The 15,348-nt window shown below is 38.4% G+C and overlaps 1 protein-coding gene across 2 annotated transcripts in view; it reads left to right on the forward strand.

Annotated features, from left to right (window-relative positions):
* Gtdc1 (glycosyltransferase like domain containing 1) overlaps window positions 1-15,348 on the forward strand; it is a 401,908-nt gene that overhangs the window by 120,831 nt on the left and 265,729 nt on the right. For both annotated transcript variants that reach the window (XM_055600706.1, XM_055600707.1), the window contains exon 3: window positions 3,161-3,360. In XM_055600706.1, the coding sequence (XP_055456681.1) occupies window positions 3,182-3,360 (179 nt within the window). In that variant the 5' untranslated portion in view covers window positions 3,161-3,181. The remainder of the gene's footprint in view (window positions 1-3,160; window positions 3,361-15,348) is intronic.

A 15,348-nucleotide genomic window follows, 5' to 3' on the forward strand; every position in this document is an offset into this window, starting at 1 on the left:
TTGTCAACCACAGTAGATATATGATCATCATGGAATACTGCTGGCTGGGTGTCTGTGTGGTGTTTCCAGAAAAGTTTAAGAGAGGGAAGACTCACCCTGAATGTGAATGGCATCATCCTGTAGGCTAAGGTCCTAGACGTGATTTGAATATAAAGAAAAAAAGCAAAAAGCAAGATGAGCACCATGTTCATCTCTCTGCTTCCTGACTGCACATATAGTCTTCTGTAGGCTTAACACCATCTTCTGACAGACACATCATCTTAACTATCTGCCATCAAAGAGGAACTAGCCTTGATTTGGAATTGGAACTTTAAAATAAGAAGCTTTATTTATTTTATTTTTTTTCTGCTTCTTTCAAGTACTGTCTCCTTACTAGCCCCTGCTAGTGGCCTCACAATATATATATGGCTTGCCTGCTTGTGAACCTCTGTTATTTGAGGGTAATCATGTGCAGGTTTCTTTGGCTGCTGTTAAAATGGACAAACAGGGCACTGCCTTCGTATTTTACAAATTCTATTGTAACAGCAAAGTGGATACTTTCTGCTTCATGTTTATTTATTTCAAGCAGTGTTTTTAAAAACAAAACCCAAGCACAGTGAAATATTTAAACCGTTCTGTAATGTGCTTTAGTGGCATTTGGTCTGAATCTTTTATTTAAAAATCTGTTTGTATCTGATGGAAATCATCTTTGTTCCAGGTTGTTCTGCAAGAAGAGTACAGGGAAGAATACATTTTCTTCTTGCCACAAAAGTTCCAATAGAAGCCGTGTGGGTTCTGCCAGGACATGTCTGTTTCCATAAAACAAGCAGAACAAATTCCATGAATCAAAGCCACTAAGTATAGTTTTCAGAGATGGTAGGACATAGTTACTTTCCCTAGAAAAATATCCCAAATGTAGGCACACCCATTGGCCACTAGAAAAAATGTTCAAATAAATGCTGCTTCAAACCTGTACGCTTCCCTTTTATGGGGCTATTAAAAGGATACAAATCTACTACAGCTATAATCTTTTTTCATTTTTTTTTTCTATTTTTGACCTTTTCCGTGCTTTGTTTTTAGATTTGTTCACTGGGTTTGAGTATGCATGAGCTGCCTCCAGTGGCTGAGGCTTGCTGATAAACTTGTGATTCAAACCTATATGAAACATCTGTAAAATAAATACATGACATACTTTTGATTAATCATAGAAAATAGCAAAGTGATGTAGATCTAGAAAGCAGGATATTTTAAAACTGCTTTTAGCCTGTATTTCCTTAAACGTTTGATACAATTTTATAAACTCTTTTCATTGATCTCAAATATTTTCAGGGTTTTTTTTTATCATCATCATTTGAAGGATTAAGTACTTCCATCTATTAAATGTGTACGAGAACACACTGAATGTTGGGTTATAAAAACAGGAGGGAGAACCCCATAGTCTGAATAGCTAAACCCTAACCTTCCTTCTTACAAACTATAAAGTTCTGGAATTGCTATTTGAAATACCAGGTGCTGAGGAGAAATGAATTGGATTTCAAACTCACTTTTCCTTTCTGTCCTTGATAGGATGCCTTGATTAAAAATTACTGAATTTAAAACTCCGATGTATCCAGTGATACACATTCTGGTTAGATAGTAGCTTAGAAATAGCTTATTTCTTGGTTAAACTGCTCTTCTTCATATGATCTAATTTTATTTTTAGAACATGCCTCTAAGTTTGGAACCCTTATTATAATTTTAGAGGTGAATTCTTCAGAAAAAGTTAACTTACTGATATCATACAACTGGAAAGTAAACAGAGGCAAACTTGTCTCTTCCTAGTAAATACTTAATCCTATTTTTCATGTAAGTGAATTAATCTCTTTGCCTTCTCCTTTTTTTGCCTCTCCTCATATGTGTGCACACACACATATGAACACATACTCACATACTACTAACTCTTCAATTTCTTCAAATGTTTATTGAAAGATTCACACATCAACATTTTTTTTAGTTTAGTTACTAATATGAAAACCATATGATAGTTTTGCTGTAAAATACAAGTTAAGTATGCTTAAATAAGAATTTATATAACATTATTTTAAAGTATATACTGTTTAATGAGTGTTATTTACTTTATTCATAGCATTCATGTACAGAATAATATTTCCTCTTAATCACAGGAAAGAAGGTATATTCTCAAATTTATATCAAATTTTCAATATTTATTTATATTTTATTTCATTGAGTACATTGACAAATATAATACTAAAATGAAAAATTGCTTGATAATTAGTTTGTGATTAAATTTAACTGCAGCTTAAGAACTCTACCATTACTAGCTTATTCTCTTAATGGTTTAATCAAAGCGTTAGAGTTAACTGATATATACCTTTAACCCAAGTTTTTGGTGTTTCAGAAGAGGCTAGGATATTGAAAAAAATAAGGAAGATTTTTTGATCAAGGTATGTGTATTGTGGCTCAAAAAATTATGTCCTAATATTTTTAATGTTAGAAATTTGATTTTTAGATATAAATGTACTTTTTTTGAAATATGGATTTATTGGAGAAGTGATAACGAGTGGATTGAAAGATGAAGTAGCAGGAGAGTTGCTGAACAGGAAAGAGCCTTAAAAATGGGACTAAGGCAGGGTCATTATGACTCCTCCATGCAATGAGACCCTGTCTCAGAAAAGTAAAAACTTTAGGTGACCAGTTCAAAGGCTATCTAAGAAAGTTCTAGGATAAGCAGGGTCAAAATTCACCAAGTTAGGGTTAGTACTGAACAAGCCAACAAGGAAGAGAACATGGAAAGAATTTTATGCTTCTGGATAGGACAATAAATTAAGAGTCATAGCAGAAGTAATCTTAGGGCCAAAGAAAACAGAAATAATGAAAATAAAGGCATCTTTATGTCTTATTAACATAAATACCATAAACATATCAATTGATGATTTCAGCCCATAAGTAAATGTTATTTTTTTTCTCTTTTTTAAGGGGGTCCTTATTTTTGTCTCTTAGATTGTAAGCTTTAATGGCTGAGCTGTCTCTCAAGCCTTGAGGATGTTTATTATTTAAAAATTACATGTAATAAAATATTTGCATTATCTCAATTTTAAGTATGTGTTTATTAGAATTGTATTTATACATTTGAAAAATATACATGTATATACATTTATATATAAAATTTGTTTTTGTTAAGTCTGAAGGTTTGAACAGGCCAATGAGCACTCTTATCATCGAGGCATTTTACGGAGGGTCACATCGACAGCTGGTAGATCTGCTCCAAGAAGAAGTAGATGACTGTGTCCTCTACACCCTGCCTGCGAAGAAATGGCATTGGAGGGCACGGACAGCAGCTCTGTACTTCTCGCGCAGTGTTCCCCGCAGCGAGCACTATAGGTAATGGGCCTTTACTTTACTTCTGTACTGTCAGGGTGTTGCTTCCTCATCAGTGTTCTCTAGAATTTTCTGACTGTCAGCTTGATAGAAAGAACTTTAGAAAACACAGTAAAATTTGAGAAGAAAGTACTGATTATATTTTAGGAGGAGAGCAGCTCTTTTGTTTTCTTTTTCATATTTGAGAATTTTGTGCATGTGTCCTGTATACCGTGATTATACTTTCTTGCTTCTATTACACTGTCTTGTACATTTTTCCTGATTGTTCAGTAGTTGAGGATTGTTTGAGAGTGGCTCCCATACTTGGTGTTCTTGATGTGCTGGACTCCTCTCTAGAGGACTGTATTGGTTTAGTTGGAGTGTGGAGTACCTGAATAATATGAATGGAACTGAAGCAGACAGGTTGTTGGAGAAAGGATACTTTGCAAGCTCTAGTGTGTATCTTGGTTTCAGTAGCCAGACCCGTCTGCTGTGAACCAGCCATAAGATAGGGAGAAGCTTGTGATTTAAATGCTCTTTCTAGCACTAACTTGAGGGATTAGGAAATAAGTTGGTTTGTGTATGAAAAATCATATATTATCTGTAAAAATTCAGATTCTCAGACATAATTTTAGTGAGCATCTTAGTTACATACTGTTTTTTAAACATTAAATTTCGTCTCTAGATTTTTAAGAACATGAAATTTTACTGTTTTCTGGTTACTTATTTTACAATTTAGTAAATAAAATCATCAAAATTTATAGAGTAAAATAATAAAGTATTGACATAACCTACCCTGTAAAGTTACTGCAAGCAAGAATGTGATTGAAGTCACAGAATGAGCTACATGTGCTATTTTCTCTGCTTTTGTACATGTAGTTTTCATGTCATAAGCTTACTGTCCAATTATTATTTAACTATTAAAACAATTCAGTTCTTCAACCTAAAAAATCATTTTAGTTCATCTTGATAGCTAAAAGAGTACATCATAGTTCAAATTAGAACTTTAATTATATTACGCAATAAAAAAAAAAACTAAAGTTATTTTCTCTCAAAGTAGTTGTGGCATGTGCTGGGGACAGAACTCAGGTACCTGAAAGAGCAGTAAGCACGCTTAACTCCTGAGCCATCTCTCCCCCTCCTTTGTTTCTTCTTATGCCTTTCTTTGTAGGAAGTTTTCCTGTTCATTTATTCTCTTGGACTCATGTTTGGCTTCATAGATTCCTTAGGCACAGTGACTAATTATTAGAGGCCATTGTGGTTCATTCCTGGGTATGTTGTCACATGAGGGATCTTCTGGTCTCTAGAGAAGCTGGCCCACAGAAAATGCTGCAAGGGGAAGATATGAACTGAGTTAGGGCTACTGCTCACAAAAAACTGCACATATCTGTTTCATACTTCAATGTTTCTAAAATATTTGTTTTTGTGTATTTTTTCCTGTAAAGTCTCTCATGTTTTCATTGTTTTCTCATAGTTCTGAAAAACTTTTATATTCCCACTTTTTTAGGAGAATGTCCATATACAGTTGAGAAAGCATTGAGAAATACTTTTTACAAATTATTGTGGCTCTTTTGTAGTTATTCACATTCTTTTTTTTTTTTTTTTTTTTTTTCTTCCTGGGAATTTATTTTAGGTAGTGCCAGAGCTAGCACTGGTAGCATAAAGCCAACTTTGACAACATTCATACACTGGGTCAGTCTATAATAAGACCTTAGTAACCTTTGATTGCTGTAACAATAGTTTAGTGCCTGTACTCATTTGTTAGTGTAAGTGCATCCTCGATTAAAGAATCCCTGTTTGAAAACCACCAATGGCTATCTATTTTATATGTAAGTCCAGACAATAAGAAAGGGCATACTATTGGTTGCAATGACCTAGTTCCTGCCAGCATCTGTAGCCTTCCCTCCCAGTTTCTTCACAGCCTTAACTTGCAGTAGCAGCAGTGGCCTTGTTTATTTATAGCAGTTTCAGGGCTTTCTTTCTATCAGATCCTGTTGCTACTGCTTGTTGAACCGTTGGCCAGCCAGCAACACTAAATGTATATAGCTGTTCAATATCCTTGTTTCCTTTCTTATCTTCTTCCCTTTAGTCAGGTCCCTGCAAAGTTTCACCTTCTCAAATAACCGTTCTTTAGCATTGTTTCTGAAATAAAATTTCTTTCTCCGCTCCTTTTCCACTGTCTAAAATAATTTTTTAAAATTCAGGATTATTTTGATGGCTTTATTAACTTCTTTCTCTCAGTTTTATTTTGGGTTTTATTATGACAAAGACCATATTTGTTATGTTTGCAATTTACACATACTAACACAAATACACTGTCTATCAGGTTAAATATTTGCATAGTAAATATGACTAAATCAATGAATGAATAGATTTTGAAACAGTGGAATGTAGTTGCTGTTTGCATCTGAATTTTGTTCTTGCTTGTTCTCTTTTTTCTTTCTTTTTTCCTATCTTCCTGTCTGTCTCCTCCTTCCTTCCTTCCTTCCTTCCTTCCTTCCTTCCTTCCTTCCTTCCTTCCCTCCCCCCCATAGGCATTGCCATTCTTCCATGTTTGAGCCATTTCTTCTATGTAGCAAGTACTTAGGGACATTGAGTGGTTAGTGTTAAATGAGTTTTATGGTGTTAATAGTAAATTCATGTGCAATTTCTTGCTTATTTATATGGGTTATATTGATCATACTATGAAAATGACTATCATCCAGGGAAAGGATAGGAGCTCCACAAGGACCAAATATATCTGGGCACATGGTCTTTTCTGAGACTGACATTCAATCAAGGACCATGTATGGATATAACCTAGAACCTCCGCTCAGATGTAGCCTGTGGTAGCTCAGTAACCAATTGGTTTCCCAAAGTGAGGGGAACAAGGACTATTTCTAACAGGAACTCAATGACTGGCTCTTTGGCCTCCCCACCCCCCAAGGGAGGAGCAGCCCTGTTAGGCCACAGAGGAGGGCTTTGCAGCCAGTCCTGAAGATACCTGATAAAACAGGATCAGATGAATGGGGAGGAGGTCCCCCCCCATCAGTGGACTTGGAAAGGGGCACTGTGGAGATGAGGGAGGGAGAGAGGGACTGGGAGGGAATGAGGGATCGGGACACAGCTGGGATACAGAGTTAATAAAATGTAACTGATAAGAAAAAAATAAAATTCATAAAACAAAAAAAAGAAAATGACTATCATCTATTAGATTTTATAAATAAAATAATTTCTTATAATTTTTCACTTAAAATTCAATATTTCTAAAAAAATATTTTCATCTCAAGAAGCTTTCTAACATTTGGCTGTGATACTTTATAAAATGTTGTACAGTTGTATTTTAAAGATTTGTGGTTTTAAAAGTGGCTACCCCTGAACAGTGGCCTTTTAATTTATAGAACAGAGAATATGTGGATAAGCAAGAGATTAGAATTTGGTCCAGAAAACATTACTTCGTTTGGCTGTTGCTATTGTTTGAGCTTTTGAAAAGTGGTTTTAGACATACATTCTTTGAGTTAGTCAAAGATACCACTAGTCACCATTGCTTCTCTTCATTCTTTGTGTTTGCAGCATCTGTCTTAGCATCTGAGAAATAATAAATCTTTAAACTTTAATAAAATATGTATTTTTAAATTAAAAACATTATTTGTATGTGTGTTTGAGTGTATGCATATATGTGTTGTTGTATTTGCATGCATACATACATTATTTATGTAATCATGCACCGAGATGTATGCAGAGATTAGAAAAGTTGCTTTTGAGAGTTGGAGCTCACCTTTCAGAGGTCTTGGATATTAAGCTCAGATTTGCAGGATGCTAGTGTTTTGTTATTGTTTTGGTTTTTTTTTTTCCCCCTGCTCAGCAAAGCAAGTGTTGTTGATTTTTTTTTTTTTTTTTTTTTTTTGCTGAGTAGGCTTTAGAGTAGCAGTTCTCAACCTGTGGGTCATGACCCCTTTTCTGTCTAACAACTCTTTCCAGGGATCACCCAAGACCATCCTACAAATCAGATATTTACACTACAGTTTATATCAGTACCAAAATTATAGTTATGAAGTAGCAGTGAAAATAATTGTATGGTTGGGGTCTCTACAACATGAGAAACTGTATTAAAGGGATTACAGCATTAGGAAGGTTGAGAACCACTATTTTAGTGGAAGCTAAAGTTTTGATATATGGAGATGAAGTAAAAGAATGCCACAGGAAGGGAAAGTATTTAAAAGGAATACAAGAAATGTAAGGAGGGGGGAGCCAAGATGGTGGCGCCAGGAGAGCACTGTGTCTGAGAAGCCGGACAGCACTCTCCGTGCAGCGACCAGGAGACTGAACTCTGGGCCCTAAAACTACAGCGATTGTGTTTCCCAGGTGAGGGGAGGCTCCCATGGCGTGGGAATTGGTAGGGTCCACTCTTGGCTGCCCAGCCAGAACCCAAAGAAATCCCGGGTAACGAGGCCTTTAAGGCTGGAGCCGCAGCCTGCATGTCCCAATCACTTTCCCAGGCTGATTGGTGGGCACATGGGTGCGTGCGACTGTGAGTCACAGTCGCAAGAAAACCCCATGGGAAGCAAAATTGCGAGTCTGATCACGGGTCACCCAGTCTTTCCCTGGAAGGTCTTGTGGACCGCGGGTACCCGCCGCCATCACAACCGAGCTCCCGCCACGCAGAGCTCTGAGCCCAGCTCACAGGTACAGAGGAGCTGCGCACCCCAGTGCAAAACAAACTCAGAATCCCTGTCCTGAGAGGGCCCCACAGGGAAGGAAGAAACCAGGCTGCTTGGGTCATGTGAGTGGCTGCGAGCCCAGCTCACCTGTATGGATGAGCTGCATCCCCCAGTGCAACAGAGACTGGGAACCCCTGTCCGGAGAGGCCCCCACAGAGAAGGAAGAAACCATGCTGCTGGGGTCATCTAGGCTTTGCCTGGGGAAAGTCTAGCAGACCGCAGATCGAAAACAGGCGAGTATGCCCAGCCATCACAGATCCAGGCCCAAGCAGGGAGCACAGAGTTATTGGGGACCCAGCTCCCGCAGACTAGCAGGCGGGCGCACGCTCCGCCAGCCCAGAGGCCTGCTTTGTACCAACTACTCCTTACAGACAGAACTGTGTGCCGCAAGACAAACAGTCTTAGAGTCACTGTCTGGAGAAACCCTCACAAGGAACAAGGAACGAAGCAAAGGGGATGGACTTAGGCAACCCAGTATATCCCCTGAAAAGGTCCCACAGACTGACCCAACCCAGGGAACTGCTGTGCCCCAGATAGCCTGCTGTTACCAGGAGAGCAGTAATCACCCGCCATAGATTACCTCTTGGGTCCTGGGGCAGAGAGCCCCAGCCTTAGACCTACAAAAGACCAGGAACCCTGAGATCAACCCCCAGATACTATTCCAAGGGCCAACCAGTTATCCCTAACAAAACTGACCAAACCACGGGACACACAGGTTACAGCAGCTGATCACTAAATTTACAGCAAGAAACCCAGAAGGAGGGTCTCCAGGACTTCTCCCAGTGAGAGGAGAGCCCTCTTGACTAATCAGGACCACAGTTACCACACAGGTCTCTATGCCTGAGGTGAGCTGTAGCAACTCCTGAAAAACACCGGCCATCCAGTGACTATACCCAAAAAGCTGAGAAGGCTTCCTTCAGGAAAAACCATCTTCCTGCCAAAGGGATTCTCTCCACAAGAGTCCAGGAACAACCAGAAACTAACTTCAAATAACTAAGATAACCCAATGGGTAGAGGACAGCGTAAAAGTTCAACCAACAAAAGCCAGAGCAATATGGCATCTCCAGAACCCAGTAATCCAGGGGCAAATAGCCCTAGACACCCCAGCATAACTGAAATTCAAGAAGATGACCTAACATCTATGCTTATGAAGAAGATAACAGAGGAAACAAATAAAATACGAAAAGAAATAGAGGAAGCTGCAGCCAAACAGTTTGTGGCCTTTAGAGAGGAAATGCTTAAATCACTGAATGAAATAAAAGAAACAGTGGATTGTTCAAACAGCTGAAGGAATTGACGGAAAAACATGAAAATACAGTCAGACAGGTGAAGGAAACCAACAAAATAGCTCAAGACCTGATGATAGAATTGGAAAAATTAAAAAAAAAAAAAACACAAATGGAAGAAATTGTTGAGAGAAAGAACTTAGGGAAGAAAGCAGGAACTACAGAGGTTAGCATAACCAAGGCTACAAGAAATGGAAGAAAGAATCTCAGGTGTGGAAGATACAATGGAAGAAATAAATGTATCTGTCAAGGAAAATTTTAAATCTAAAAATTCCTGACACAGACCGTCCAAGAAATTCAAGACAACTTAAAAAGACAAAACCTAAGAATAATAGGAATAGAGGAAAAAGAAGATTCCCTGCACCAAGGCCCAGAAAATATTTTCAGCAAAATCATTGAAGAAAATTTCCCCAACTTAAAGGAGAGGCCAATAAGAATACAAGAGGCCTATAGAACACCCAATAAATTAGACCAGAAAAGAAAATCCTCCCGCCACATAATAATCAAAACCATAAGTATACAGAACAAAGAAAAAATACTAAAAGCTGCAAGAGAAAAAGGCCAAGTAACATAATGGCAAACCCATTAGAATCAACAGAGACTATGAAAGCCAGAAGGGCCTGGACGGATATCATGCAGACCCTAAGAGAACACAGATGTCAACCCAGGCTACTATACCCAGCAAAACTCTCAGTCCTCATAGACGGAGAAAACAAGATATCCAATGACAAAAACAAATTTCAACAATACCTACAAACAAATCCAGCATTGCAGAAGACACTAGAAGGGAAAATACAACCCAAGAAAATTAGCTTCTGTCAAGAAAACACAGGAAATAAATAACCCCACTACAGTAAAAGAAGAAGCTACCAAGCACACAACCATATGACCACAGCCAACATCAAATTCAAAGGATCTAACAGCCACTGGTCATTAATCTCTCTCAGTATTAATGGACTTAATTCTCCAATAAAAAGACACAGAATAACAGAATGGATGCGTAAACAAAACCCAGCAATCTTTTGTATACAAGAAACACACCTAAGTCACAAAGATAGACATTTCCTGAGGGTAAAGGGATGGAAGACGGCTTTCCAAGCAAATGGATGCAAGAAGCAAGCAGGAGTAGCCATTCTAATATCTGATAAAATAGAATTTCAACCAAAATTAATTAAAAGAGATGGGGAGGGACACTTCATACTCATCAAGGGAAAATTCCATGAGGAAGACATCACAATCCTGAACATCTATGCCCCAAATACAAGGGCACCCACATTTGTGAAAGAAACATTGATAAAACTTAAACCACACATAGATCCCCACACACTAATACTGGGAGACTTCAACACCCCACTCTCAACAACGGACAGGTCAACAAAACAGAAATTAAACAAAGAAACAATATCTCTGACAGAGGTCATGAATCAAATGGACCTCACAGATATTTACAGAACTTTACACCCAAACACAAAAGAATTTACCTTCTTCTCAGCACCTCATGGAACCTTCTCCAAAATAGACCATAGAGTTGGACACAAAGCAAGCCTCAACAGATACAAGAAGACTGAAATAATCCATTGTATCCTGTCTGATCACCATGGAATAAAGCTGGACTTCAACAACAACAGAAATATCAAAAAGCCTACACACACATGGAAACTGAACAACTTGTTACTAAATGACAGCTGGGTCAGGGAAGAAATAAAGAAAGAAATTAAAGCCTTTCTAGAACTCAATGAAAATGAAGACACAACATACCCTAACTTGTGGGACACAATGAAAGCAGTGCTAAGAGGAAAGTTCATAGCACTAAGTGCCTTCAAGAAGAAATTCGAGACAGCTCATTCAAGCAACTTAATGGCCCACTTAAAAACCCTAGAAAAAGAAGAAGCAGACACACCAAGAAGGAATAGACGGCTGGAAATCATCAAATTCAGGGCTGAAATCAATCAATTAGAAACAAATAAAACAATTCAAAGAATCAATGAAACCAAGAGCTGGTTCTTTGAGAAAATCAACAAGATCGACAAACCTTTAGCCAAGCTAACTAAAAGGCAGAGAGACACCACCCAAATCAACAAAATCAGAAATGAAAAGGGGGACATAACTACAGACACTGAGGAAATCCAAACAATCATTAGGACTTACTTCAAAAGTCTATAATCAACAAAATTTGAAAACCTAAATGAAATGGACAATTTTCTTGATCGATTTGACTTACCAAAGCTGAAGCAGGACCAGGTAAATCAATTAAATAGTCCTATATCCCCCAAAGAAATAGAAGCAGTCATCAAAAGTCTCCCATCCAAAAAAAAAGCTCAGGACCAGATGGCTTCAGCGCAGAATTCTACCAGACCTTCAAAGAAGAGCTAACTCCAATTCTCTTCAAACTATTCCACAAAATAGAAACAGAAGGAACATTACCAAACTCATTCTATGAAGCCACAATCACCTTGGTACCTAAACCTCACAAAGACTCAACAAAGAAAGAGAATTTCAGGCCAATCTCCCTAATGAACATTGATGCAAAAATACTCAAAAAATTCCCCGCAAACGGAATCCAAGAACACATCAAAGATATCATCCACCATGACCAAGTAGGCTTCATCCCAGGTATGCAGGGGTGGTTCAATATACGGAAATCCATCAATGTGATCCACCATATTAACAAACTGAAAGAAAAAAACCACATGATAATCTCCCTAGATGCTGAAAAAGCATTTGACAAAATCCAACATCCATTCATGTTTAAAGTATTGGAGAGATCAGGGATACAAGGCACATATCTAAACATAGTAAAGGCGATATACAGCAAGCCTATAGCCAACATCAAACTGAACGGAGAGAAACTTAAAGCAATCTCACTGAAATCAGGGACAAGACAAGGCTGCCCACTCTCTCCACATCTCTTCAACATAGTGCTGGAAGTCCTTGCTAGAGCAATAAGACAGTTGAAGGAGATCAAGGGGATACAAATTGGAAAGGAAGAAGTCAAATCATCACTATTTGCAGATGATATGATAGTATATGTGAGTGACCCCAAGAACTCTACCAGGGAACTCCTACAGCTGATAAACACCTTCAACAAAGTGGCCGGATATAAAATTAACTCAAAAACAAATCAGTAGCCCTCCTGTATACAAAAGACAAAAGAGCCAGCAAAGAAATTAGGGAATCAACACCCTTCACAATAGCCACAAATGACATAAGGTACCTTGGTGTAACCCTAACCAAGGAAGTCAAAGACTTGTATGAAAAAAAAATTCAAGTCTCTGAAGAAAGAATTAGAAGAAGATATCAGAAATGGAAAGATCTCCCATGCTCATGGCGTGGCAGGATTAACATAGTAAAAATGGCCATCTTACCAAAAGCAATCTACAGATTTAATGCAATTCCCATCAAATTGCCAACACAATTCTTTACAGACCTGGAAAGAAAAATTCTCAACTTCATATGGAATAACAAGAAACCCAGAATTGCTAAAACAACCCTACAATAAAAGATCTTCTGGAGGTATCTCCATCCCTGATCTTAAGTTGTACTATAGAGCAACAGTTTTAAAAATGCATGGTACTGGCATAGAAACAGAATGGTGGATCAGTGGAACAGTACAGAGGACCCAGAAATAAACCCACATACTTATGGACACCTGATCTTTGACAGAGATGCCAAAACCATACAATGGAAAAAAGATAGCATCTTCAACAAATGGTGCTGGTCCAACTGGATGTCTACATGTAGAAAACTAAAAATAGATCCATACTTATCACTCTGCACAAAACTGAATTCCAAGTGGATTAAAGACCTCAACATAAAACCAGAAACATTAAATTGGCTAGAAAAAAAAGTGGGGAATACCATAGAACTCATTGGTACAGGAGAAAACTTCCTGAACAGAACACCAACAGCACAGGCTCTAAGAGCAACAATCAATAAATGGGACCTCATGAAACTGAAAAGCTTCTGCAAAGCAAAGGACACCATCATCAAAGATTAGGAAAGAATCATCACCAACCCTTTATCTGACAGAGGACTCACATCCAGTATATATAAAGAACTAAAGAAGCTGAAAAGCAACAAACCAAGTAATCCACTTAAAAAATGGGGAACAGAGCTAAAGAGAGAATTCTCTGTAGAGGAATATCAAATGGCAGAGAAGCACTTAAAGAAATGCTCAACCTCATTAGCCATTAGGGAAATGCAAATCAAAAGAACCCTGAGATTTCACCTTACACCCATCAAATTGGCCAAGATGAAAAACTCAAGGGACAACACATGCTGGAGAGGTTGTGGAGAAAGGGGAACCCTTCTCCACTGCTGGTGGGAATGTAAACTGGTACAACCACTCTGGAAAGCAATCTGGCGCTTTCTCAGACAACTAGGAATAGCGCTTCCTCAAGATCCAGCCATACCACTCCTAGGCATATACCCAAAAGAGGCTCAAGTACACAAAAAGGACATTTGCTCAACCATGTTTGTAGCAGCTTTATTTGTAATAGCCAGAAGCTGGAAACAACCCAGATGCCCCTCAACTGAAGAATGGATGCAGAAACTGTGGTACATCAATACAATGGAGTATTACTCAGCAATGAAAAATAAGGAGATCATGAAATTTGCAGGTAAATGGTGGGACCTGGAAAGGATCATCCTGAGTGAGTTGTCCCAGAAGCAAAAAGACACGCATGGTATATACTCACTCATATAAACATACAATATAGAATAAACCCACTAAAATCTGTACATCTAAACAAACTAAGCAAAAGAGAGGACCCTAACTAAAATGTTCAATCCCCATCCTGAAAGGCAAAGAGGATGGACATCAGAAGAAAAAGAAAATAGGAAACAACCTCGGAACCTGCTACAGAGGGCCTCTGAAAGCCAGAAGAAAACAGGAAACAACCTTGAAACCTGCCACAGAGGGCCTCTGAAAGCTTCTGAAGTATAGACTGTCAAAGCAGATGCTGAGCCTGATGGCCAACTGATGGGCAGATTCAATGGAATTTTATGTAAGAAGTGGGAAAGAGTAAGAGCTGAAGGGGATGGGAACTCCACAAGGAGAGCAACAGAACAAGATAATTTGAACACAGGGAACTTCCCAGAAAATCATACTCCAACCAAGGACTATTTGTGGAGATGACCTGGAACCCCTGGACAGGTGTAGCCCATGGCAGTTCAGTGTCCAAGTGGGTTACATAGTAATGGGAAGAGGGACTGCCTCTGACATAATCTCATTGGCCTGCTCGTTGATCACTTCCCCCTGAGTGGGGAGCAGCCTTACCAGGCCACAGTAGAGGACAATGCAGCCACTTTTGATGAGAGCTGATAGACTAAGATCAGAAAGAAGAGGAGAACCTCCGCTATCAGTGGACTTGAGGAGTGGCATGCATGTAGAAAGGGGAGGGAGGGTGGGATCGGCAGGGGAGGAGGGAGGGGCTTATGGGGGGATGCAAAATTAATAAAGTGTAATTAATAAAAAAAAAGATGTACTGTGGAAAAAAAACGCACTTGTTAAATTACAGAGAACTTTGTGGAAAGAAAGAAAATAAAATAAATCAGAACTCATGATTTAGCACAGTATTAACGTCTTTTTAGCAAAGTAAAATACACTGCTGTTGAGTCTGATGTTCACGGGGATGAGGCGGAGTTGCCCCCCACTTGAGGAGATGTGTACCCAGCTGTATATGCTCTGTACACAGGAAAAACTAACTGTGATGTGCTGTATATGTGCATTTGAGGAGTGACCATAATGACAATTACCATAGAATCCAACTTCTCAGCTTCTTACTTTAAATTTCATTAAAATGAACTGTTTCATTTCTCAGATGATTTTGCTTGTATAAGGTTAAAATCAAAACATTACTTGGAAAACAATTTTTGGTGAAAATAAATCTAAAAACAATATATTAAAATGGATTAATTCAATATATTAGCAAAATAAGTCAGATTTATTTGTATAACAATTTTAGCAAGCCAAAGCAAGTCATTTTAAACATCTGTAATACTACCCCTACTATGTGCAATATGCG

Source organism: Psammomys obesus, unplaced genomic scaffold (genome assembly GCF_907164565.1).
Source record: "Psammomys obesus unplaced genomic scaffold, mPsaObe1.curated_primary_1811, whole genome shotgun sequence".
NCBI classification, from domain to species: Eukaryota; Metazoa; Chordata; class Mammalia; order Rodentia; family Muridae; genus Psammomys; species Psammomys obesus.